This window comes from Solanum lycopersicum, chromosome 1, assembly GCF_036512215.1.
Source record: "Solanum lycopersicum chromosome 1, SLM_r2.1".
NCBI lineage: Eukaryota > Viridiplantae > Streptophyta > Magnoliopsida > Solanales > Solanaceae > Solanum > Solanum lycopersicum.
The window spans coordinates 84,230,747-84,255,827 of NC_090800.1; the positions used below are offsets into that span (position 1 = coordinate 84,230,747).

At 32.8% G+C, this 25,081-nt stretch overlaps 2 protein-coding genes across 4 annotated transcripts; one reads left to right on the forward strand and one right to left on the reverse strand.

Moving 5' to 3' along the window:
• Positions 1-2,169: 2,169 nt before the first annotated feature.
• LOC101266072 (multisubstrate pseudouridine synthase 7) lies at positions 2,170-17,037 on the reverse strand. 2 transcript variants are annotated; one of them, XM_069288539.1, is made up of 21 exons: positions 16,804-17,036; positions 15,757-15,835; positions 15,474-15,671; positions 15,165-15,379; positions 13,215-13,287; positions 12,900-12,956; positions 11,418-11,497; positions 11,267-11,329; positions 11,009-11,096; positions 10,050-10,153; positions 9,783-9,885; positions 9,313-9,386; positions 7,997-8,061; positions 7,707-7,879; positions 6,459-6,526; positions 6,318-6,378; positions 5,391-5,428; positions 4,245-4,313; positions 3,264-3,600; positions 2,854-2,964; positions 2,170-2,560 (listed from the first exon to the last, which is right to left on the reverse strand). In XM_069288539.1, exons 1-20 carry the CDS (start codon positions 17,010-17,012, stop codon positions 2,935-2,937), a joined length of 2,184 nt encoding a protein of 727 aa, XP_069144640.1. In that variant the 5' UTR covers positions 17,013-17,036; the 3' UTR covers positions 2,170-2,560; positions 2,854-2,934. The 2 variants fall into 2 exon arrangements, with proteins under 2 accessions (XP_069144640.1, XP_069144642.1); XM_069288541.1 differs by lacking the exon at positions 7,997-8,061 and having other exon boundaries at positions 7,707-7,944; positions 16,804-17,037.
• Positions 17,038-22,296: 5,259 nt separating this feature from the next.
• Positions 22,297-24,780, forward strand: LOC101266367 (F-box protein At5g49610). 2 transcript variants are annotated; one of them, XM_004230063.5, is made up of 2 exons: positions 22,297-22,421; positions 23,533-24,780. In XM_004230063.5, exon 2 carries the CDS (start codon positions 23,556-23,558, stop codon positions 24,636-24,638), a length of 1,083 nt encoding a protein of 360 aa, XP_004230111.1. In that variant the 5' UTR covers positions 22,297-22,421; positions 23,533-23,555; the 3' UTR covers positions 24,639-24,780. The 2 variants fall into 2 exon arrangements, with proteins under 2 accessions (XP_004230111.1, XP_019066637.1); XM_019211092.3 differs by lacking the exon at positions 22,297-22,421 and adding an exon at positions 22,932-23,046.
• The last annotated feature ends 301 nt before the right edge of the window (positions 24,781-25,081 follow it).

Sequence of the window (25,081 nt, forward strand, 5' to 3'; positions counted from 1 at the left end):
TGTGGTCCTCCAAGTAATTGAGGACTATATTTCTACTATTAAACTAGTAGTTGGTTATTTAACGGAAAATCGATGACTAACGCCTTTCAAAGACTTTTTCAAAATATCCACGCTCGATCTCCAGCTGGGGTTAAGTCATACCTAATTCATTATAGTAGTACTACACTCGTGCAGTACCCTTCATTATACTTGATCCTCTTCTCCCGGTCACACATTTCGAAGACAGAGAGTTTATACATTTCAGTTGGTCTAGTCTAATCCAATGCTTGCTATGGAATATCTAAGATTCTAAAAAAAAAAAAACTTTTAACTCCGCCTGTGTTTTGTTTGTAATGTAACACAGCCGGTCCCAAGCCCGGATAAAGGAGGAGGGTTTATGGAAATAGTTATGGCATAACGAAATAAAAATCAAAGATGTATGAGTCTAGGGGTGTTAATGGTTCGGTTTGATTCGGTTATTGTTTAAAATCAAAATCAAAATCAATTTAGTCGGATTTTAAATTTCTAAAACCAAACCAAACGAAAAAATAACCATCGATTTAGTTATGTCGGTTTGATTCAGTTTTTCTGGCTTATCCGTTTGAAAGTAATAATTTTTTTTTTGAGGACGTACGTATCTCAATAGACACAAACACCAAGTACATGCATAAACAATCTACAAAAAAACTAATGTCGATTCAGTCAAGCAACTAAGCAATATTAGAATTATCATTACACGAACAACGTGATTAACTTAAGAAAAAGTGTGACTATTTTATGTGAAGTACTGTAGGTATAAAGACTAAAATGGATTTTGATGAACTTGGATTTGAGATTGTTATACTTGGGTTGAAGTGTTGGGTTTGAGAAAATGACAGAATTAAAAACTTAAGTAAACTAAAATTTCACAAAATATTTTTATTTATTTATGAAAATGTATATAAATAATTATAAAATTTATATATCTAATTTATTGGTTTAGTTTGGTTATTTTTGTAGTTGTTTTTTAGTAAAACCAAAACCAAATAAAACAATACTGGTTTTCAAAATTTAAAAATCAAACCTAATCAAACTAAATCAAATATCAATTCTTTTTAATCGGTTTGGTCCAGATTACAGTATGATTTGGTTGTTAACTATTACCATGAACAACCCTAGTCATATATCTATAAGCTATGGCATGTTGAGCGATTTTGGCTTCACTGTATTTTGTGAGAATTCAAAAATTTTTAAGGTAAAAGGGTCTGATATACCCCTCAACTTTGTCAATTTAGAGCTGATATACCTTTTGTCATGAAAGTGACTCATATAAACCCCTACTTATAAACAAATGACTTACATATACCCTTTTCCTCTAACGGAAATGGAAAAAAAATTAATCTAATTTTTAATTATTTTTTTCTAAAAAATTATAATTTCATAGAGTAAATTTACCTCGTCAAACAAATTTTTTTGACTTCTTTTTGTTTCAATGACTAATTTAGAAGTATTATTTTGATAATCAAATTTATTTATGTTTTACTAATATTCTTATAAAACTTATTGCAGATGACAAAACTTTTTTCTTCGAATACAAAAATCAAATTGCAATATAGACAAAAAAAATATTTTTTTCTTTAAACTAAAGTATGAAAGAAAAAACATAAGAATAAAAAACTCAAACAATTATTATAAAAGAAGTCAAAAAATAATTTATGTATGAAAAAAATTTAATTATACCTTGAACTTTTATAGAAGAATCGTATATACCCCTAAATAATTTTTTAAAAAAATTAAAAGTAAAAAATATAATTTAAAACTAATTTTTTAACTTCCGTTGAATGAAGTTGCATATGTGAGCTCATTTTGTAACAACAAGAGTATATGTGAACCATTTGTATAACGGTAAGGGCATATATGAGTCACTTTCATAACGATGGGTATATCAACTCCAAATGGCAAAGTTGAGGAGTATATCACGTGAAAAAAGCGTTACCAAAAAAAAAAAAGAGTTCATTCTTATTAAAAAAGACTAAAAAAAAATAAAGTAATTCTTTTTGAAACGGAGAGAGTATTATTTATTAGCATGCCTTTTTTTTTCTCCAGTACAAAATTTCATCAAAACAGATTCATAAAATATAAATGAAAAGCTGATTTCCCTTTTTGACTAAAAATTATTATAATTGCGATGAGTAAAGAGAACACAACAAATGAAGGTCTTTTCTGGAAATATAATAGAACACAACATGACAATATAAGTTAAATTTAGCGTATTAAAATTAATATTTTCCTCCCATCTCACTCTTGCAAATTTTACGTGTTTCGAACCCCTCAACAAAAATCCCGCCTCCTTCAGTATATCATCTAACATAAGGGTATATCACAAACACTGTTTACATCAACAGTATCTCTTCCAAGTAGTGGTCCGTATATCCGATTCAATTGGCTCTTTACATTCTACTACACATTTGCTAATCCTATATCATCAGTAAAGCTTATCGAAAGGTGAATTAGCAGTACAACCGAGGGCGGAGACTGAAACTCGTGGCTGATTTCCTTTGCAACGTCACTTTGATCACTGGAAAACAATGTTCCCCGAAACCTGCAGATGTACATTTAAGTTTTAAAAGTTAACCACAAAATTAAAAAATTGAGAAACCAGCCTCAAGCAAATTTCTAAGTCAATTTCCTTTGATCCTAGTAATTTCAATTCGCAAGGTTTCTGTTTCCCTCATAATGAGCAAGCAATCAGAGAAGGGGTAGGCCAGCGCGCTGCTGGTGGGTACCATTTTGTTTGGTGAATCTTTTCTCAAAAAGGTACCGCCTATTATAACATACTACACTTAAGCAATCTGCAATTCAAAAGCAAAAGCTAAGAGGAAAAGAAATGCTTACTATCTAACGCAATGGTACTTAGCAAAGGTAAGTAGGTAACCACTTCAAAAGCCAAAATGTTCTTTGTAGACGAGAGTTTGCTTAATCATTCAGTGATTTGTGAAATGCAACCTGCATAGCGAGTACAAAATATTAGCTTTCATCCATGCACTGCACCAACCTATCAATATGTGCAATATGAAGAAATAACAAATTTCACGCTAGGTCAGTAAAGACGGACAAAGTGAGCAGCAGTTATTAAACTCGCTGACTGTCACATATTTCTTTTGTAGTTATTCCCTTCCCCCTAAGGTAAGTTTAACACTTCCTATGTCAGGTTTATCAAGATAACTTTTTGGTGGGAGAAATATATGCTTATGTTACTGATTTCGTCACAAGATAAATGGTAAAAGTAATGTCAGTTAACATACAGAAGTGGATGTTTTCAGCAGCTCCCTCACAGCCATAGTTGCATAGCAAGAAGCTGGTAGTGTAAAGCTCAGCTTGAGAGCCATCTGGCTCTCCTCAGCATTACCACCACTCTGAGATTTCTCTGATTGCATCCCTGCTTCATTGTTGATCGTTTCCTCGCACACTTTTCCAGAAAGCATGTCACCGCCTACAGAGATAGCTGAAGAGTCAGCAGGAAGCTCTTTGCTTCCATTGCTCGGGACCTCCTCTATGACCTTGCTTTTTACTGACTTGGCAATGACATCAAAATCTGTCTCAGCCAGAGGTATAGTTCCATCAGTGTAACTAAGCAATTCCCTACAAAAACAATAAATGCATTCAAAAAAAGGCGAAAACGGAAGCTTTTTGTCCAATACGACAATAAGTTACAATCACACGTAGATGGTTTGCGTATCAAGGGTGGGGCGAGAATCACAATTCTAAAGAGTGTATTCAAAAGAAATATTTTTTCGAACTGGCATATATTACTCAGATCAGTCACCAAATCACAATTAAGATACAGAGTTGCCATTTAAAGAGATCTATATTAATTTTATAAAGTGAAGTGCATTCATTATGACAAGAAGTAGCAAAAGTACTTACAATGTTTAACTACATTCATATCGATGAATGATGATTATAATGAAATAAAAATATTAAGTTAATAATAATAAGAGCAGTTGACAAAAAAAAATTTAAATCTAGTGGTGGAAAAAGGTTATCTTCGAGGATCCACACATGAATGAATTGAAAACTAAAAGTTTGGAGAAAAAGGCATCTTGACAAGTCTTTTCAGATCCAGGTTGAAACAAGCCCCAACACTTGTACAGTCAGAAAATCACACAAGATAAGTGACAAGTCCTTGGGCTTCTGAATAGAATTCAGCAAACCTGGGAAGGATGGAACAACCTGACAGCGGAGAAGAACTGAAACTAGATATGTGCAACCATTTCTGAACCTACCATTCAAAATCCTTCGGCTTTTGAAACACGCGTCTGTAAGCTCCGGTCATATTGGTTATGGAGAATTCTCTGCAACAAAGAGGAGGACAAGCCCCGAGAAGGGAAGGTTTAGATTTAGGAACATCAAATATATAGCAGCAATATAAAGACTGTAGAGTAAAGGATAATTCTGTTCCCATCCACAACTTCAGACGTCAGTCCATTCTAGGGTTAATGATAATGAGAGCATCCCATAGATATTTATGGGATGCTCCTTTTCCACATATGATCTCCTTTTTTTACTTTTTTTTTGTGCAAGAAACATGTATTCTCGGTATCACGCGAGTGAGTAGACAGAAGAATGAATTTCCTTAAAGATGCCTAGCAATGATTTGATCGTCAGACGTTCTAGGTACATGGAATCGCTGATTAGACAGTTCGGATTGGTGTCGCAACCGAATTGACGATTTCCAGGCAAAGATGTGATGTTGCTTAGATTTCAAAAAGCAAATCATGGTGGGGACAAGGAACTTGATCAATGAAGGGCTCTTTACCTGTTTCTTGATCGATGGACCGCTATAGCACATCATGTAATGATCTAAACAACAGGTATTCTAGTCATTACTTTAGTGGTTCCTTTTCATTCATGGAACATGAATTGCTTCTGGTAGATTAGAGAAGGCCACAGAGAATGATATAAAGCTGATTTGTCACTGACAGACATGTCAAGGGTCAAATTATTAGTTACAGATTCAGGGAAATACCGAGCTCGCTGGTTATTAAAGATGTAATATTCTTTAGTCTGAATTTCCCAGACTAAGATGATCCCAATCATCGAAAATTATGTCGGAAAATAACAGGTTTGAAATTGAGGAAGGACAGCAAGCGATAGAGCAATGGAATTAAAAAGAAAAAAAAAACATATGCAGTGTGATATTAGGGAAAGCAACAGAAGAGATGACTGTTTTTGATACTATGTGTCTTCTATACATAGTATATGCGTTCTGTAGCTAGCTACCAAGCTAAATAACAATTTGTGATTTCTTGTACCATATAATGCTGACGTGACTTCTATTCTAAAAAGAATTTACTTACAAAGAAAAACATCAAGCAACTAATGAAAAAGTGGATGAACTATACAAAATTAGAGAAAAATGTTTTACTCACTTAATCTTATGAGCAGTCTCTGTCAAGCTGATACCATCCTGACCAGTAATAGTAGTGCGTCAGAACGGAACAAAATAAAGAGAGTAGACACGAATAAATTTAAGAACAGCAACGACAGTCATCACAAGTGGACTGGACAAAGGTTAGTGATAACTTCACATGCAAATCTTCTTAAACTGTTCTACTTCCTAATGTACTTCAAAATTAAACAAGAAGCTAAATGCACATCTTGAATTGCAAAACATTTTTATATGAATTAGAATATGATTAGTTACCATCGTGGCAGAATGTTAATAATCCTAATCTGAAGTTATGATTGTCACTTAAGGTATACCGAAAACCATATGAGACAGTGATCCCAATTCTGTTCGCCTTTGCATGCTTTTTTGGTTAAAGCACTTGAGATGTTGTTCAGAAACAATAAATAAAGAGTTGCAGATAACTAATTCACTCAGTGAAAGAGATTAAAATGAAAAGGTGCTGTTCAGAAACCATAAATAAAGAGTTGCAGATAAAACTCATTTCACTCAGGGAAATAGATTAAAAGGAAAAGGTTGTGCAACTTGGCAGCAATTTCTCCGACAATCTAAAAGGCAGATTGATGTTCAGCTAGAGAGGAACAATCAACAGAAAGAAGGAAAAAGAATGTTAAAGAAACAAGAGCCTGTTAAATAGGAGTCCAAGTCCTTGTTCATAGCTACAGGTTTATTCCTCCTCAGCACTAGCATGGCATGGTACTGCCAAACCATCTAGTTTCAAATACCATGTAGTTTCTTTCTTCATTATGGAACAAACACCTCCCATCCCTCACTGATATCTCTTTCAATAATGTGCCGCCAAATCACATAAAAATAAAAAGTAGTGATTGGCAAAGTATAATCGGATATATGTATCAACAAGCTCAGCCTTTAGATGAAGAAAAAATACCTTTTGTGCCAAGTCACGGTAAACTTCACCAATGTCATTTGATGGATAAATAACTCTAGACCTGCCATTATAATATGTCTCACAAACAAGAGCAAACAAAAACTCAAAGAATATTGTAAACACAATAATATCTTATCTTACCCAGACAAAGGTAGAAGTACGTCATCAATGGTATATGTACCAGATTTAAGGTCTTCTTCATTTATTACCTGTCAAACAGAAAATATCGCTCGACTTAATAAGACAGATGAGAACTGCTCACAGGAAAAAAGCAAAGGTATGAAACAACTACGCCTCAAGACCAGGCAATGCGAGGAAACTCATTATAGGAAAGGCACCACAAGAGCGGAGTTTTTTAACCAATTTAACTTCTCCCAAACCTCTTAGGAACCTCAGTAAGAACCAGGCATGAGAGTGAAGCCACTAGGTGTACTTTTTAACATTTAAATTAATATAGACGCCTTTTTAAACAACAGAAAAGAACTACTTCCCCCATATAATAAGTAACAGATAATTGATAATCATGCAGAATATATAGCAAGCTAACACCATCAGGTTCACCATACAACTGGATAGATGGTGGTCATGCAGGTCACCAAGTTGCATTTGCATCCTCCTCTTTTTCAGTTATATAGGGATTTAGGTAGCAACATGCAATTAGAACATATAGGAGAGAAGTATTGAAAATACCCCTGAACTTGGCGTGAATAGTTCAGGGATGAAACTAATAATTCACCCCAAGTTTAAGCGTGTTCTCAATTACTTCTCTCAAAATATAGAGAACTTCTAATACTTCTTATTTTGTAAAATGTTGGCCTGAAACGACTTTAAATGGCAAAACATGGTCATTGAGGATTCATACAGCCTACCCCTTCTTGTTTGGGACAGAGGCATAGTTGCTGCATAAACATTTGGGCATTTAGCAGTTGGCCCGCTTAAAATCAAAATGCAGTAAGCCACTAACCATCCTTGCAAGTAAGTTCATGATATGATATACCACCTGCTTTAGAGCACCCTGTAATTCTGAACCCTAATGGTAACTTTACCAATCAAATGAAAAATCAAAGTGATTAGGATGTATCCCTTTCATTATTTCATTTGGACATATTCTATAAAACATACTATCAGGGAGGAACATTTGTACAAAATTTGGGATTGTTTTGAGCTTTATCAAGCTAAAGACCCAGAGAGTGAGCTAGGTAGCTAAAAGGTCTTTTGTTTAATCTAATTAGGGGTTCTTGTTACTATGTCCTTGGAATATGAAATGTGAACTCTGCATTGAGGTGGAGGGAATACATATGAACCCATCTGCCATGCAAAGATTTTCATATTAACTCTTCACTTAGAAATTTAGAACAGCTCTTGTACTTGGATAATCCAGATACCAACCTTGACTGGTATATTTCTTTCTTCAGGAAGATCAGTCTCTGAGATCTCATCCAGATTGCTATAATCATCCATATTATTGTCATTCACGTCTTCACATTCAGCAACAAAAGATTCTTTCACTTTATAATCTTCTTTTGAATACACCAAATCTCCCAACACAACTTGGTCAAACCCTATGATATGGGGCAATGAAAATGTATGAGAATCGGTGGCACACCGAAGCACCCATGAGTACATTCTGATCAACATATATACGGAAAAATAGTTAATAGAAGTTGAATAACGCAAACCATGCTTTTGCACTCTCATGCTTGCCGCATGGTTCCAAAGATAACTTTGATAGCTATGAACATACCTAAAAAGGAGAAGATCTGTATTATTATAAAAGCTCAAACTTGAAAAGTTATGCATGACTCTTTTCTGTACTCCCAATGCTTTAAGGCCCTAAAATCTCATGATCAATTGACGTTTATGGCTTTACACTCTTGGAAGCAGGTAAGAAGCAGTAGAGTTCTATGAAACTGAATAGCTTTTCAATTACTAGAATGTTTCACCTTCTTTAATTCCACAATTCTCGTTTAAAGTTGAGCCAATGGTTTCACAGTATTTACCTTAAGACCCATTGAGTTACCGCATTGAACTATACTGTCAGAGGTCTGATATATAAACAGAAAAAGTAAAGGATTTTGGGATCATACAGCACTAGAGAAGTTGAGCACAGAAATTTTTTTCAAGAATTTACATACAAGTAATTTCAGAAGGGTTTCTTCCTGAAGTGTTCGTCAAGCATATCTTTCAGGCACATCCTTGTGGAGGGTATAACTAGAAGGATCTATCAAATCAAGGGCTCTGATAAACAAGCCCGGCATACATACTGAATTTGTTCGAGGGAAAGGATGCAAGAGGAAAAGGTGATCATAAGTTGTGATTATCTTTGTTGAATTTTCCACAAGGATTTACTTTCCCAAGTTGCAAAAAGAGAGATTTCAAAAATGGAAACACAAGAAAAACAACTAAGGGCCTTAGTGTAACAACCCTAATTTAATTAGTGGTTATTTGGTAATTGGGTTCACCTGACCAGTGGTGTGTGTTTGGGTATCAATCACGTCTAGAGGGTAGTTTGGGATGTGACTCTTAGACTATTCACGTCTTTTTCATGCTCATGCGTTTTCTCTTTTCCTTGTTGGGCAGAGGGGTGCGTGAGGGATGTGCAAAAGCCTGGGGAGGAATATATCTTTCTAGATGAAGTTGCCTTATGGTGACACCCGTCTAGCAAGCGGATACCTAGTATGGGTAGAAATAATAACAGCTTTAGCAGCTTTGACTTGAAACTAACAGTAGTTCAACAAAACTGAGAAGCAGGCACACTGACCCCACTATTTCAGAGCTGATAACTCAACGTCTTTGAAGCACCTTGATCAGAGAGCTCAGGAAAAGGATTATCAAAATGCAAATCTCACGTAGATCTAACGCAAAGACTCAAAAGAAATGACTAGGAAGAATGAGTTGCATGTATTTGCACTTTATTTTTTCACCTTTCAATCACTAAATTTCAGATAAATATGTAAAGTACAAGAAAATAGTGAATCCTACTATGAAGACTTACATCATTCGGAGAGTCCTGGGTATGGCCTTCAGAGCTTGTAGATAGTTTCCAGGAGATCTTTTCAGGCTCTGCAACTGTATAATGTTGATGGGAAACGTCAATTGAAGAATATAAACACACAATCTCATATCACAAATAATGCTTAATTATAAAAAATTTGGAACAAAAATATGACCTGCTCTATCCCAGAGAAAGTCAAATACTTTGGAAGTCAAGGACAGCACAAATAATGCAAAGCAAAAAAAAGAATAAAAATAAATTAAAATTTTAGCCAAACTTGGATTATTGCAAGTTTTTAAATGGTGACGCTCATCATGAGCAAAACCTTAGCTTACTTTTGGGATGTCGGACTTAAATAGGTGTAATAATAGAGGCTTGACTTCAACTTCCTTTTTTTTTTTGGAAATTACAGATAATAATTAAAGGACTCAAGTGTGGGATAAATTTAATGTTGTTACACTGGAACTTACAATTGCCTTTTCAGCAACCAGATAACGAGGTAACTGCCTTAGAGTCCCATCAATGTCACCACTTTCCTTGTAATACTCCCTTACTGTACTGATGGTATTCTTCTGTATTCAAGGTTAAAGCTAAGGAGAACAATTACTTCTTACAGGCACACATAATACAGAATATTTTTATTAAAAATGTTGGGGAAGAGGACTTTCATGTTTAAGAGTTGAGAGAGAGTGGAAAAAAAAAGCAAAATAATGGATAAAGTGAAATAGCAAAGGATATCCCCTTCTCTTGGATCAAGAATCAAGCTGACAGCAGCTTTCCATTCTCCACGCAATAATGCAGCTCCAATTAGATGTGTTGGCACAGAACTGCTGCCAAACCGCTGCATCATTTGCATAGACAACAAGATGAACATGGCCATCAAATTCATGACAGATTGGTGACTTTCACAGTTTCACTTGCCAATCAAAATAAAAACTCAAGCTTAGCAATAAAGGAGTTCCATATTTTATTTCCAATTAAGAACTTCACTAAATCCCTCGTCAAAATCCGAAGAGAAATGAAGAGCCAAGAAAAAATGAAAGAATATCATGCAGCCAACCAACAATGACCAGAAAATATTATTAAATGTGAATCTTGATCTACCTTGATTTTGTTGAGTACGGGCTTCTTGTTAGTGATTATGATGACATGCAATGCACGACTAAAGATAAGCTCAAGCAAGCAGTAATTTCAAAATTGTAGCTCACATTTACCCCACATACTGACATACTTATGAATTAATTAAACAATCTGGGAACCAGAAGTGTATATGAACAAGATATTGGAAAACGAAGTAAGGAAGATCATAATGAGTTTTTCCTAAAGTAAAATAAGGTCGGAGGTCATTCCAGGAGTCTCTTCTTTTTTCAATGAGAAGGTAACAAAATTTTATATATATTCACTACCCTAACTCTAGAACAGTCACAAGAAGTAATTAAAATGCACAGGACAAAGAGTTCCCAACCCTCTTAAGTTTCACAATAATTCTAAGACACAAAATAGCCTCTGGATCTTCAAAGTTAGCCTCTGTAAAAGCTCCTCTACTGAGACTCTTCCGAAGTAAGTTACCATTTTCAAAAAAAAAAAAAAAAAAACTCTTCCGAAAAACAACAAATGGAAGGCCTAGACTGGATTTAAAGAAGAGTTAACTTAACCACCAAAACCAAGATAAAAAGATCTGCATATTACGACGTACCTGTAAGCCAAAATAGTTTATAAACCCATGTTTTCCAAGGGCAACTGCTGATGCTTTAATTATATCCTCAGACTCTGCTGACACTCCCCTGTAAGGATTTCAGTTCCAGCCGATCATATAACAGGTCATACAATCAGCAAACTTTACAGCCATAATTCAAAAGAACAAGAAATATGAGCAAAGAGAGGAAAATAACATTCATTTCCAATCTGGAGCCTCACAAGAATGGACAAATGAAATATTCAAACATAACTATACCTGAGTGTTATAGTAAATCGGTTCCCATAAAGCTGCCCAAGCAGAAGCCCTTCTTTAACATGGCTGTAATATCAATACGTCAGAAACATTTTACATCAAAGAGAGAGAGAGATTGTCATAAGACCAAAGAACACAGACGCGTTGATCTCACCAAAAGTCACCAACTTTGATACCAATCAATCTTTTGTTGAGAGCTGCTAATTTACTTGCTTGTTGCTTGAAAACGGTTACCTATATCGTGAAAATGTGAGAGCTTAGTGACAGAAAGAGATATCACTAAATATGTATACGCACATTGAAAAGGAAAAAAAGGTGCTGTTGTGTGAAATAGAGTTATCTAGATGAAGGACAACTGATACACCAAGCATTGTGGCGCACAGCTGGTTTGAAACATTTTTTCTGGTCAAAACAGATGTGAAACTAGCAAAAGTAGCAATTATCAGTTCATAAAATGGATGGATATCAACCTAAAGACAGACAGACGAATTGAGAGATCATTGCAAAACCTGGAAAATCATGACTATAGTGGTTAATAAATATTACCAGCTTAGAATTTGTTGAGTTTTAAGTATGTCCAGACAAGTGATAGCAGTGTTTTTGGAACCGCGAAGCAGAAAAAAGTGACAAGGTTTTGCTTTGCTTTAAGCATGAAGCAGGAAACAGAGTGCACTTCATTGAAGCGAAGCTTAATTTTTCACAAATTTAAAACTAAGAAGCGCTATACCCTCGCTTTGCTAGCTTTTTACAACTCGAATGACAGTGGGGGTAAGCGAAAAAGAGTTTCGGGCCATAGACAGTCAAAGAGCAGATTGGTCAGCACAAAGTAAACAAAAAGGAGAAGATATTAAGGAATGCTACCTTGAAAGCTAAATGTTAGCTAGTCTCCATACAACACCAGAAAATCAACAAAACTTTTACCAGAAACCACAGAAACCAACTACTATTCCACTCTGGTTGATTAAATCATCAGCAATAATACTACTAGTCCTACAACTACGTTTTTTTAAAAAAGAGGTAGTCCTACATCTACTACTACTAACTAATAGGCAAATTTCAGTATTGTGATTTAAGAGAAGTTAGAATGCAAGAAAAATCATGAAAACACTAGAATAATAGCATAAGCACAATTCAGAAATTCTGTGTCAACTTACTGGACAAAACTTTTAAATAAAGTACCATAAAAGCATGATAAAGCTTTAGATGAAAAGCATCTTTAGACAGAACCCAAACCAACATGCTCAAACATGACCATACCAAAAGAAATCATTTCCTTCATTTTTTGCAATTGTGATCCCCCATCATTCTCTTTTCTCAAACAAGAAAAAGGTCTTATTCACTCAACATGGCGTTGGAGCTCCAAAGTTGCTAGCAATTGTGTTTATTAAAGATTAGAACAATAACAATATAATTAATATAATCCCACAAGTGGGGTCTGGGGAGGGTGGTGAGTACGCATCCTTGCCCCTGCCTTGAGAAGATAGAGAGGTTGTTGCCGAAAGACACTCAGTTCAAGTATTAAAGAGAAACACATCGACATCAAAAAGTTGACCAGATGACAAACCTATTAATTTTTACTCCTCAACAAAGATGCAAGTAAATAGCAAAGAAAGAAAAAGATGACCAGAAAACACACCCTCTGAGTTGAAACAGCACGCTTATCTTTAGTACCAGCAAATCCAAAGGACCTAAGCTGCCAGATCAACCATAAAATCAATCATATACATATTGTCTTACAACTTTTATATATCAAACTGTCGATAATGCATAACTGGTACTTGTACGTCGCAACACACATCTGACAGCAATACGAACACTGGATGAAGTGCTTCCTTATATTTCTTGTTTAAACTCAGGTATCCATTAGAAAAGCTAGAAAACATATGCAAGAGAATACTGGTTTTGAAACTGAACGAAGTAAGTTCAATCTAGGAAATTGCATGTCACCAACCTGAACGCCAAGCATCTTTGCTATAACGTTTAAAGCTTCCTGTGTATCCTTATTCTCCTTGAAAAGATGAAACCTGAAATTTAGATTTTGCAGCAACAACACCCTTTCAGATACTATTCAAGAGCAATATGATGTTAAACAAGGCCATGGTTTCTGAAACCATGAAGGATAGTGAAAAATATAAGAAATTTATCAAAAAAGATTATTAAGATTTTTTTTTATATAGCAATCAGAACATTAAATTTAATGAGTAAGATAAAGAGAAAATTCAGTTCATAGATGTCAAAGATTTTATTGTATGGTCTAAGTAAGGAAATCAGAATTTACTACATACTACATAACATTTACAGCACAAAAAGAGTAAGAAATTAATGTTGTCCTGTTTCACTGAATCATATTTGTCTTCATCCCAACGAACATATGTATACTTCTCTTGCCCGCAGAATGGATAAATAGGAAAACCAAAAGAAAGAGAAATTCAGCACTCAAGCTTGTTGCTAGAGTGGAGACAACCTTCCAAAGGCATACTCCTCTTAATAAATTGGATGATAATCCGGCCTGCTTGGATTGCAACCAATCGTCATTGTTAAGAAAATGATTTGTGGGCTTGACGCAAACCCAAAAGCTAGCTCATGGTGAGGATTACCTAAGACGCTTCAAGAAAATGACAGTTCATTTGCTCAACCAATGTGGGTCACTCAAACATCTCCCTGCACACTCCAGATTGAACATCTAGCGCATGGGTAACATAATAGGTGGGCCCGATTCCAATATTGAGTGAATCAAGAATAGATATAGATCCTGCTCTAATATCATTCTTTGTAAATACCGAAAAAGTTTTAAATCCCTATAATTGTGTAATCAGGAGAGAAATTAGTTTTCTTGATTACTTGTAAACACCATTCAACTCTCAACATGTTTGAATAAACAAGCAAGCACTACATTCCTTGACTTCACATTCTTCACCAACATCACATTCTACAACATTAAATATCAGAAGAATGATCATTCAAATTCTTAGTAACTAATCATTACTTGGAAGTTGAAACATATGAAATAGGAGATTGTTCCATAGAGGTGACATTACACTGCATATAGTATTAAAAGAAGACATTCACTATAGCAGTTCTCTGAAAATAGGAGATTGTTCTAGACTATAGCAGTTCCATGAAATAGGAGATTGTTCTAGAATATAGCAATTGCAGTCACTCACTAAAGATGTTCGCCTTAGTTTTAGAATGGTGATGGGAAAGAGGTGAGTCATTTTACAAGAGATTCATGGTCTTACACCCCCACGAATGGATAATGATCTTTACTTTGTCGTATAAATTAAAATGAATGGGTAAAAGATATAGGAGTAGAGAGGGTAGCCAACCTTTACTAGTAAAAGAGCTTCTTGTTGTAGCACTCAGTGTGCTAGCATTTAGCAAAAGGAACAGAGATTACTAATTTATAAAAGTTATTAGCAACTGGAGGAATCAAAATTGACTGGATCTGTTGATATGCTTACAAAATTAATTGTTATGATCCTTACATGAATAATTGGATTTTGCTTGAGAATCACTTTGTACATGCTTCTTTGACACCCTCTTGGAGAGTTGTTTGAAGTATCACTCAAAAATAGTTTGACTACGCCAAAATGTATTACTGAGAGATTCTTCTTTTCCAGATTATTTGACTTCTCTATGTAGTTAATTTATAAGACTATACCTTCAGAACATACTCAGTAGTCCAACAAATGTGCAGTATGGAATTCTTGAAAGAAGAAAATAGAGACCATTAATCTTTCCTTGATAACTAGAATACCTATCTTTGTATGTGATGCAAAAATCCACACAGAACACAATAAGCTAAAGATGCATCAAAGCTGTAGATTTGTACGAATAAAGTTCCTTCTCAAAAAAAAATCTGAATTAATAAGTAGAGACAAATGCAACAACTAGAGTTTACCTGAGGAACTTGCCAAGATGTCCTGGCCAACTGTCTGAACCTCTACTGTCATAACGTTTATCATTCCGGTCTTTCCTTTTCCTAGAGTATCTACCCCTTCCATTATTCCTGTCGTTATTCAATCTCACACGAACACACTTTGATTGGTCCTCTACTCCATCAATTGTATCGGTTACAAGGAATTTTAATCTTTCCTTGAAAAAGTTATGAATTTCCTGAAAAGTATTAACATATCAGATATAGGATACTTCCAAAGGGAACCATATGAAACCAAAAGAAACAACGAACGAGCACGTGATAAGGACTAACAGTCCGATGGGATTTATCTGAACTTGGTGAAAGGACGATGGATTCATCACTGACATCGGCCCCAGAATTAAGTTCATCAATAAAAGCTTTAAGCTTGTCAGCATCAGAATTGCCAGCGAGAGATCTGAAAGATTCTATCTCAGTCACATAACTTCTATTCAGTTGGTCAGATATATTCACGTCCTTGTTCTCTGAACACTGGAGAGAGAGATTGGCACATATCATACAACAATTTTAAATGAACATAGAGGTTACTTAGAAGAAATTACGGTCAACTTATCACCTCCTTTGGAGCCTCCAACGAATTCAAATGAACAACATTTTCATCTAAGTCCACTTCATTTACAATGAAGTCAGAGTACCTAGAAACAAAACAAAACAACCACAAAGATGAACCTATTTTCCTAAAATAAGCAAGACAATTCCACAAACCTGGCTGCAGCTTTCAAAAATGCCCAAACAATTTCAAACTAAACAGTTTGTACCTTTAATTACAGCACACTCATTGTGGATATATAAACAGAACCACAAAACAAAAGTTGCTTGAATTATCAAGAACATGCATATAGATTTCAACATTGAAAATACCTCAAGTTTATGACTTCTAAAATATTTTGTTTAGATGGTAACTGTCTTTGTATATGTATCGATCACACACTTTAATAGGACAAGAAAACACTGGACTCAAACTTTCGTGTTACAGAAAATGCAATTCCATCAATGGGTGGTATAACAAATCAATATGAACTTAAATTTTTTACCCAAAAGATGAAATTTCACGTCTAGGCATTCTCAAGTAATATAAACCACATCTCTAAATGATCTCCAATGTTTTACTCTAAGACCAATATAAACAGAGAAAGAACAGAATTCCCAATTTAGCTTCCCTCTTCAAAGAATTCCCTTTACATGTGTATTACTCAATTTACCAAGTCCAAATAATGATACACCCCATTTGACAACACATCCCAATGCAAATACATACTCATTATTTAGGCATTCCCAAGTGATATAAAACCACATCTCTAAGTGATTTCCATCAATTTAATCAAAGACTTGAGCAATCAAGAATTAGAAAGAACACATTATGTAATCAAGAATTGGGATACAAAGAAAGAACACATTCTGTAATCAAGAATTGGGATATAAATTTGGAATATTTCCCAACTTATCTTTCCTCTTCAAGAATTGGGATAAAATAGGTTTCCCAACTCATCAAGAATATCAAGAATTGGGATAAAATAGGTTTCCAACTTATCTTTACTGTATAATCAATTGCACCTGCAAATACATAACCAAGAAACTGTCGCAGAAAAAAAAAAGAAAAGACCTTTGCTTGAGAATGCCACGAAAGCCAGGGAGGTTGGAAATGTAGCAAGAGATACCCACATCAGATTCATCCATAGTTTTCATAGTATCAGGCAAAAGGGTGTTTTCAAGATATCTGTAGTAGTAGGGTTTAAGAATGTTAGGCAAAAGGGTTTTTCTTAGTAGCAGATGATGATGACGCCTGAGTTTTGAACAAAGGGTTTTTAACATTAGTAGAGAAACCTAAGTACACACACAAAACTCAACAACTTATTTTATATAATATAGAGTGTGTATAAATTATACAAGTATAAAACGGTTAATAAGACCGTTAAATAAATATGGAACAAATAAAATGAAATAGAGAGTATAAATTACATCAATATAAAATGGTTCAACTTGTATAAATATAAAATTTAAATTTGTATTTTATAATTATAGTTTGTATAATTGCGCTCCATAGCAGAGCACCAGATTGTATAATTGGCTTGCTTCTTTTCAAATTTATATAACTTCGCTGGCTGGCAGATCATTTATATAAATTGTTGTCAGTCTCTCATTTGTATAAATCATTGGCAACATCTCAATTCATTTTTATGTGTTTTTATATTTGCATAAATTTTGAATTTGTATACAATTGAATAGAAATAAAACGTTTGTATATCAAATCTCTCTCTCGCGCAATTTATACAAACACAAATTATACATTGTATTTTGTATAATTTGTATTTGTATAAAGCGAGAAAGAAAGAAAGGCAAACGAGAATTGGCCAACGTATTATTTGTATTGTATAATTATAAGTGTATAAGACGAAGACATATGTATTCACATGCGTATATATAATTTTCTCTTACTTTATACAAACGAAAACGCAATTTAGACATTTCTATTTGTATAAAACGAGAGACTGATGAGTAGATATAATGACGAGCGAGAATTTTAAAGAGAGAAATAACTGACAACAATTTGCTACAGCCACGATTAAATTAAACTATAATTATAATATTTAATTATTAATAACTACTCATTATATATAATTTTTCCTTAATTTTAATTTTGTACGATGATACTTATTTTTTGTCTTTAATTTACATAATAATAACTTATTATATAAAGTTATAAAAAGAGAAGTTGCAAGGGAATTTATGTATTAATTACAAATTTAATAGAATGTGATAAAAATAACAGGAGTGGTAGTTAATTTAATAATAAAAATGTTCTTAAAATTTATGCATTTAAAATGATCTTTATAAATAAACTCATTTTAAATATAAAATTTATAATCTTAAAAATAAATCACCATTACACTAAGATGCATATAACTCGAATTTTTGAAATATATACTACTACTTTTTAATGCATGTTGCTTTTATCAGGTGCAACTTTAATTTTATTTTTATTTTTGTGTGTAGTGCTAATTTAGTATTATATTTGTAAATATTTTCAAGGGCCGTAGTTCGGATTAATTTTTTATTTGATATTTTTTGTTAAATCACAGTTTTCATAATTCAGATATGATAAAATATTCCTTTTGGACTTAAATAAGTGTTGATTAGAATAACTAATGACATATTTTAGAGAACTTAATGTGTCTTTAAATTCATATTATTAGTTAAAATATCGCATAACATAAGTAACAATTCCAAAAATTGACATATTATGATTGATAGTTATAAATCTAAAATCAAATCTGAAAGTAATGAACGAACTTCAAATTACATATTTTTCATGGAGTTATGCTATTTAAATTAAGCCAATCATCATGCAATACATATACAACTTCGTTGATAAGATTTAATATATATATATGTACACTTCCTTCATCTGGTCTTGTTTGTCATGGTTTCTATTTTTAGAGTCAAATTATAAAAACTTTGACTAATATTTTAAGATGTATTTTTTTATCATACTAATATGCAAAAAATTGTAATTATAGTATTTTTCATATAGTTTTAAAATATTAATTTTTTTGTTTAAAATATAAAATTATGTAATTTAATTTACCTTTAAAAATTAATCAAATTAATTTTTGATAAGCATAACATGACAAATAATTTGAAACGGATAGAGTATAATGTTAACTCTTGATACCAAAGTGTGTGCGGTTTAATTGGTCAAGTGTTATTGAACCGCTAGACATAATTTTTTTGCTTATACATTTTAGGTGGTTCAAGTTGTTTAGTATATTTTTTTCTTTCTTTTGCTTTTTAGTTTTTCTTCTCTTTATACTTTATACATATAAAAAACAAATTAACACTATTACTTTTTATGAAATTATTTTCAAAATGAAAAATATAATTTAATATTTTTTTATTTTATTGAAAAAAAGGGTATAATAGTATACGTAAATTATCATATATATGTGTGTGTTAAAAGTGACACGACTTATAAAAAATTTACGTACATCACAGCATATACAACAATCAATAAGGTGATGAACATATCTCATAACAAATATGACTTATTAACAAATGATATCAAAATATAATTCATAATAACATATGAATTAATCTACTAAGTTTATGAAGATTTTTATGAATCACATAATGTGTACAGGTAGAAGACAAAGCTAAATAAATTTTAAAGGAAAAGGACAATAAGTATCACCACTAAATAAACAATAATAATAAGAATAGTAGAAATGCTCATTATTTATTCTTCAATATATTAAAATCAATGATAAGGCTTATTAAAACATAAATAAAATGTCAAAATTCATATAATTATTTCAAATCAAAATGAAATGTTATATAAGTGTACGACCTACCCCAAACTTTATTAAAAACATATATACTCTTATGCGTTACATTTATATCATAATTTCTTAGAGATTTTGTCATTTTATAATGCATATATAATGAGCTTCGATTGATTAAAATAACAATTATTTAACATAACATGGATATGGAAAAATAAAAATGACAATCTTAACATTGTGGTATTATATTATTTAAAATAATTTATAGTAACTATTATCTAAACGATTTGATATTTAACCATCTTTTACATATAAATTTTGAAATTATGACATCATTAAAGTCAATAGAATCTATACATGTAAATTTTTGATGATAAAATTTTTAAAAATAAAATATTCGAACAAAGAATTTAAATCATATTTAATATATGAAATTTATACAAAAACTAAATAAACACACATATATGAGTAAAAGATCGAACATTTTTTATAAAAACTTACATTATAAGGAATTAACATAATATTCTTCGACATACAACATATTAACAAGTGCTTTATAACTAAATAGCAAACACGTACATGTCTCAAAATAGATATATTCAATAAAAAAGAACAATTCATAGAGCAAAACTGAAATAGATATATTCAATAAAAAAGAACAATTCATAGAGCAAAACTGTTTAAATAATTATTGTCAAACATGTATATTTTTATTTATTTATGAGAAAAGACATAAATAGACCATCGAAGTTGTCCCATATTTGCATAATCTCATCACCCCACTAAACAACTATATATCGTTGTAAATTAGCCATTTTTACCCATTAACTCATCTGGGTTGTTTACACGCATGTTAGGCGCGTCATGGGCCATTTTTCCTTTTTATTTACCAGTTTAAAACAATCACATGTCATTTTCTTTCTTTAATATTAATTGTTTAATCAATTTTTGTATCTTCACCAATTTAAACTCAAAAATAGCCTTTGGTAGCCCTAAAATTTTGATTTCCATGGCAAGAACAATATTGGTTCTCTCTTTTTGACGACTTCATCATCTTCCTCAAGAAAATAAGGTAAGAATTCGTCTTTTCTCTTTTAATTTCCAGTATAAACGTTAATTTGAAGTTTTTTTATGGTTGAATTTCTTCTCAATTTTGTGGTTAGTTTTTGATTGAAAATGTCAAATGCAATGTTGAATCGTATTTGTAACAATGGCAACTGTAGGAGGTCGATTCTAATACTTCTACACTATAATAATCCATAAAATCAGAATAATCCAAAAAAAGTGAAGATTTTAGATCCCTAACATGTTAGACCTTCAATCTCCAAGAATCTTCACAAATACACATCAACAACGATCAACAATGATCAACAACGAGATTGTCAACAACAACACTGTGTATTTCGTTTGATTTTTTAGGAAAAAGTTGAGAAATGAAATGAAAAGGAGTTCACAAATTTTCTTTAAAAAAAAAGGTCGGGTCGAGTTACCTAGAGAGTGAGCAACACGCGCATTACATAGACGACGAAATGAGTAAAAATGGTCAAATTACAACGATATATAGTTGTTTAGTGGTGTTATAGGACACTTTAAAAGTTTAGGTGTCTTTATGCAAATATGGGACAACTTCGATGGTGTCTTTATGTCTTTTCTCTTTATTTATTGTAAAATAACTTATGCATTATTTGTTTTTGTTTAACAATTTATGTATTACTTTATTTTAGGAAAAATTATATATAATAGCAAACTAATAACCTAAAATAAATTGAGTAGTTATGGTTTGATTTAATTGTGCTTTATATCAAACGTTTGCAAAAAATTGTCAGGCGACTCTCTCCCAAATATCTCGTTCGCCACTCTCCTCCAATCTCTCGCTCGCTTCCTCACTTTTTATACAAACACAAGTGTACAAAAATTGTTTCTAATTGTATAAAGCAGAGAAAATTGTATAAATACATATATTTTTGTTCCTCTCTCTCCCATCTTCCAGACCTCGCTCGTCACTCTCCCAAAACTCGTTCGCCACCCTCGTCTTTCTCACTTATACAAACAGAAGCTAAATATATAAATTGCGTTTCTGTTTGCATAAAGCGTGAGAAAATTGTATATACACATGTAAATACATATATTTTCGTCCTATACACTTATAATTATACAATAAAAATACTTCCCTGCTCAGTTTCTTTTGTCTTTCTCGTTTTATACAATTTTCAAATTGCATCTAATTTCTCTTTTTTTCATTTTATACAATTTGATTCAATTGTATATTCCTTGTCTAGTCTCTTTTGTCTTTCTCTCTTTCTCATTTTATGCAAATTCAAATTGTATATAATCGTTCTATACACTAATAACAATATAATTCGTTTTATACACTTCATTTTTATACTGTTCTCTGTCCCAAGTGTCTTTCTCTTTCTTGTTTTATATACTTCGTTTTATACAATTTGCTTCAACTGTATATGTACAACGAATTATACAGTTTCTACGTTTGCTATGAAGCGCAATCATGTAAGCTTTGATATTATAGCATATAAGTATAAATTTTTTATCCGCTATATGTGAAAGTTGCACATTATTTTATACATAACAACAATCACTATATTAATTATTTTAAATATAATTCATGAGTTACAAACCTTATATGACTAAATGTCCTTTTTGTAAACAACTTTTTTTCATACCGATATTGCATATAATTTAAATCTTTAGACGTAACTTTGTCTTAATTTTTTTTTTTTTTACATATCTTTTAAATATTTGATGGTATTCATGAGTAATTTTTACTTTTTAAGGGACTATTTTAGGCATATATTAAAATCATGGGAACAATTTGATGAAAAAAAAATATATATCAAGAAGAGTCCATTCTAGTATACAAAGGGTCCAAGGTAAAATCTACACTTCATCAACAAGAGTAACGCTGTGTGAAAATTTGATCAAGGTTTGATTTCTCTAATTACGCGATTATCAATTATCCATACAATGTATTGATTATATCATGAGATTTCGTTGTAGCTTTATGATTGATTGCTTCTATCTTATAGTATGTGAATTTGGGATTAGGGTTTTGTAATTTGCAACCTTCTTACTGATTTTTTCTGTTTAGTCATTTATATGCAATGTAATTTGTGGGCTGATGACTAAAAGGGGGTTAATTTTTGGATTTTTTTCAGACCCATCTTGTTTTCTAGAAGAATAAAGTTATTTTTATGCTCAAATAATTGTTTTACTGATTTTGGTCAAGAAAATCCTTTCAAAGAATGTCCTTCAGAACAGAAATCATTTTTTTGGGAACTTATAATCACTATATAAATGAAAAGCATCAAACTTGAGTAGCTAATCGACATTCGTGTTTATGTTATGCCCTGTATTTTGTTTATGGTGATTATCTTGACATGGAAACTGATGAATTTAATTGACTTGAATATTTTTGTTTGATCATTTATTATTTAGTTATCAAATCTAGGACAAGTGTATTAATAAATGTTGCTGGGACTCTTCAAAACTGCCAACGGATGCGTGTCGGATTCGCCAAAAGTAGTGTATTTTTAAAGAATCCGAGACAGGTGCGGCATCAAAAGTGAGGAGTCCGTGCATTATTCATATTTAGTCCTGATTTGAAGCTAGGTTCACATTGATTCTATTGACACAGAATGTAGCAAGTGATTGCTTAGTAACAAATAACATTCACCTGATGACCAAACTCGTGGTCCAATTGAATTATGGTTTTAGAGACACTAAAGTCATCAACAAGCTGTCATAACAGGTCTTGTTATCAGATACCGTTGCTTGTGTAGTATGTCATCTTGTTCTGTAAGTATCTGCATGTGAATAGAAAACAGTTATAATGTGTAAGGTCTGTCACTGGTAAAACTAAACAAGATAAAACACGTAAACCAGTTGATGTATCTAGAGAAAGAATATGTTAAAAATTCTTTGTGGGGGTAATTTCATTTGTTAATGGAAGTATGAAACTATTAGTTCCAAACTCCTAAAGTGTGTGTTTCAATATGATGCATTCTAACATTTAGACTGGTGTTGTTATTTGACAGCGGAACAGCTTTTGGTTTCAATAATGGATCGTGGAAAAAGGCCAGACAGATCTCTTACTGCGCCGAATAATAAGATGTATCTGGATCTTAAGGACATCATCAGGGAACACTCCCTTTCATTTCTTCCTGCCAAATCACTTTTCAAATTCAACGCTGTCTGTAGGGACTGGAAACTCCAGATTTCGAGTCCATTTTTTGCTCATAGTCAGTCACTTTTTTGTCGCAGTACTTCAGGCTTCTTTATCCATTCACTTGATGGTTCTCCTTCTCTCATACCCATCGACCCAAGCTTTTGTGGGGTGCCAGATCCATTCCTTAAGTTTTTGCCCGAGCCTGTTGACCTTAGGTCCTCCTCAAATGGACTGCTTTGCTGCCAAGGTCGTGCAGAGGACAAGGCCTACTACATATGTAATCCTGTTACTCAGCAGTGGAAGAAACTTCCAAAATCAAATGTGAATCACGGACCAGATCCAGCAATTGTGCTCATATTTGAACCATCATTGCTCAACTTTGTAGCTGAGTATAAAATTATATGCGCTTTTCCATCCACTGATTTTGCTGATGCAGTTGAGTTTGATATCTATTCCTCCAAAGCGAATTCTTGGGAAGTTGCTGGGGAGATCCATTTTGGAGCTAGAGCAACACGTATGCCAAAATCAGGGCTTCATGTGAATGGTGTTGTTTACTGGATGACCACTTCAGGTAGTATTCTTGCTTTTGATCTAACAAAGGAGAGGTCACAGCTCCTTCAAAACTATGATTCTCGTGGGATCTTGGGGGAGTATAGTGGAAAGCTCTGTAAGATGAACGTTTGTGGTAATTCAATCAGTTTAAGCATTTTGGATAATGTCCACACAAATACAATGCAGATGGGAAGCCAAACCAAAATGTGGGCAGTAAAACCGAAGGTTGTTCTTGACAGTAAAATTGTTGGGAATGCAGCGGGGGACTACACAGCTTTACATGTCGACAGTAATATGTTGGTGGTTCGGAGCTTGGGAAAAGCCTTTTTGTATGATTTCAAGTCTCGTGCAACAAAATGCATTCCTGGTGAATTTCACAATTCGAGATGCTTGCCCTATGTCAACAGTTTAGTCTCTCTCTAGTCTCTGCTTGAGCTGCAACATCCTTGTTTGAAATTTCTTTCATGATTAAGTATTTTGCCTATTTTATATTTCATGTTATTATTATTTTCAAGTGACAATGTAGGATTATATAATAGCAGTGAATATATTGAACATTCATAAATATTAAGTTTATTTCATAATTCTTTCAAGCTTTTTTCTGACTCTAACGTATATGTAGAGGATCAGAAGACCACAATTTCCACTCCATTGTATATGGATGCTTTTTATATTTTTATTTTTGTGTTTTCACTCTAGTGTTAATAGGAATGGAAAAATCAAACTCAATTTAAAATAATTCGCTCCTTAAAACTTTATAATTACTTCTTTTAATAGAAAGAATTTTGATTTTACTCCATATAATTTTTATACCATGGTTAATGTTTTACCCTTCCCCCATTATTTCATTAATTTCATTATGTTAA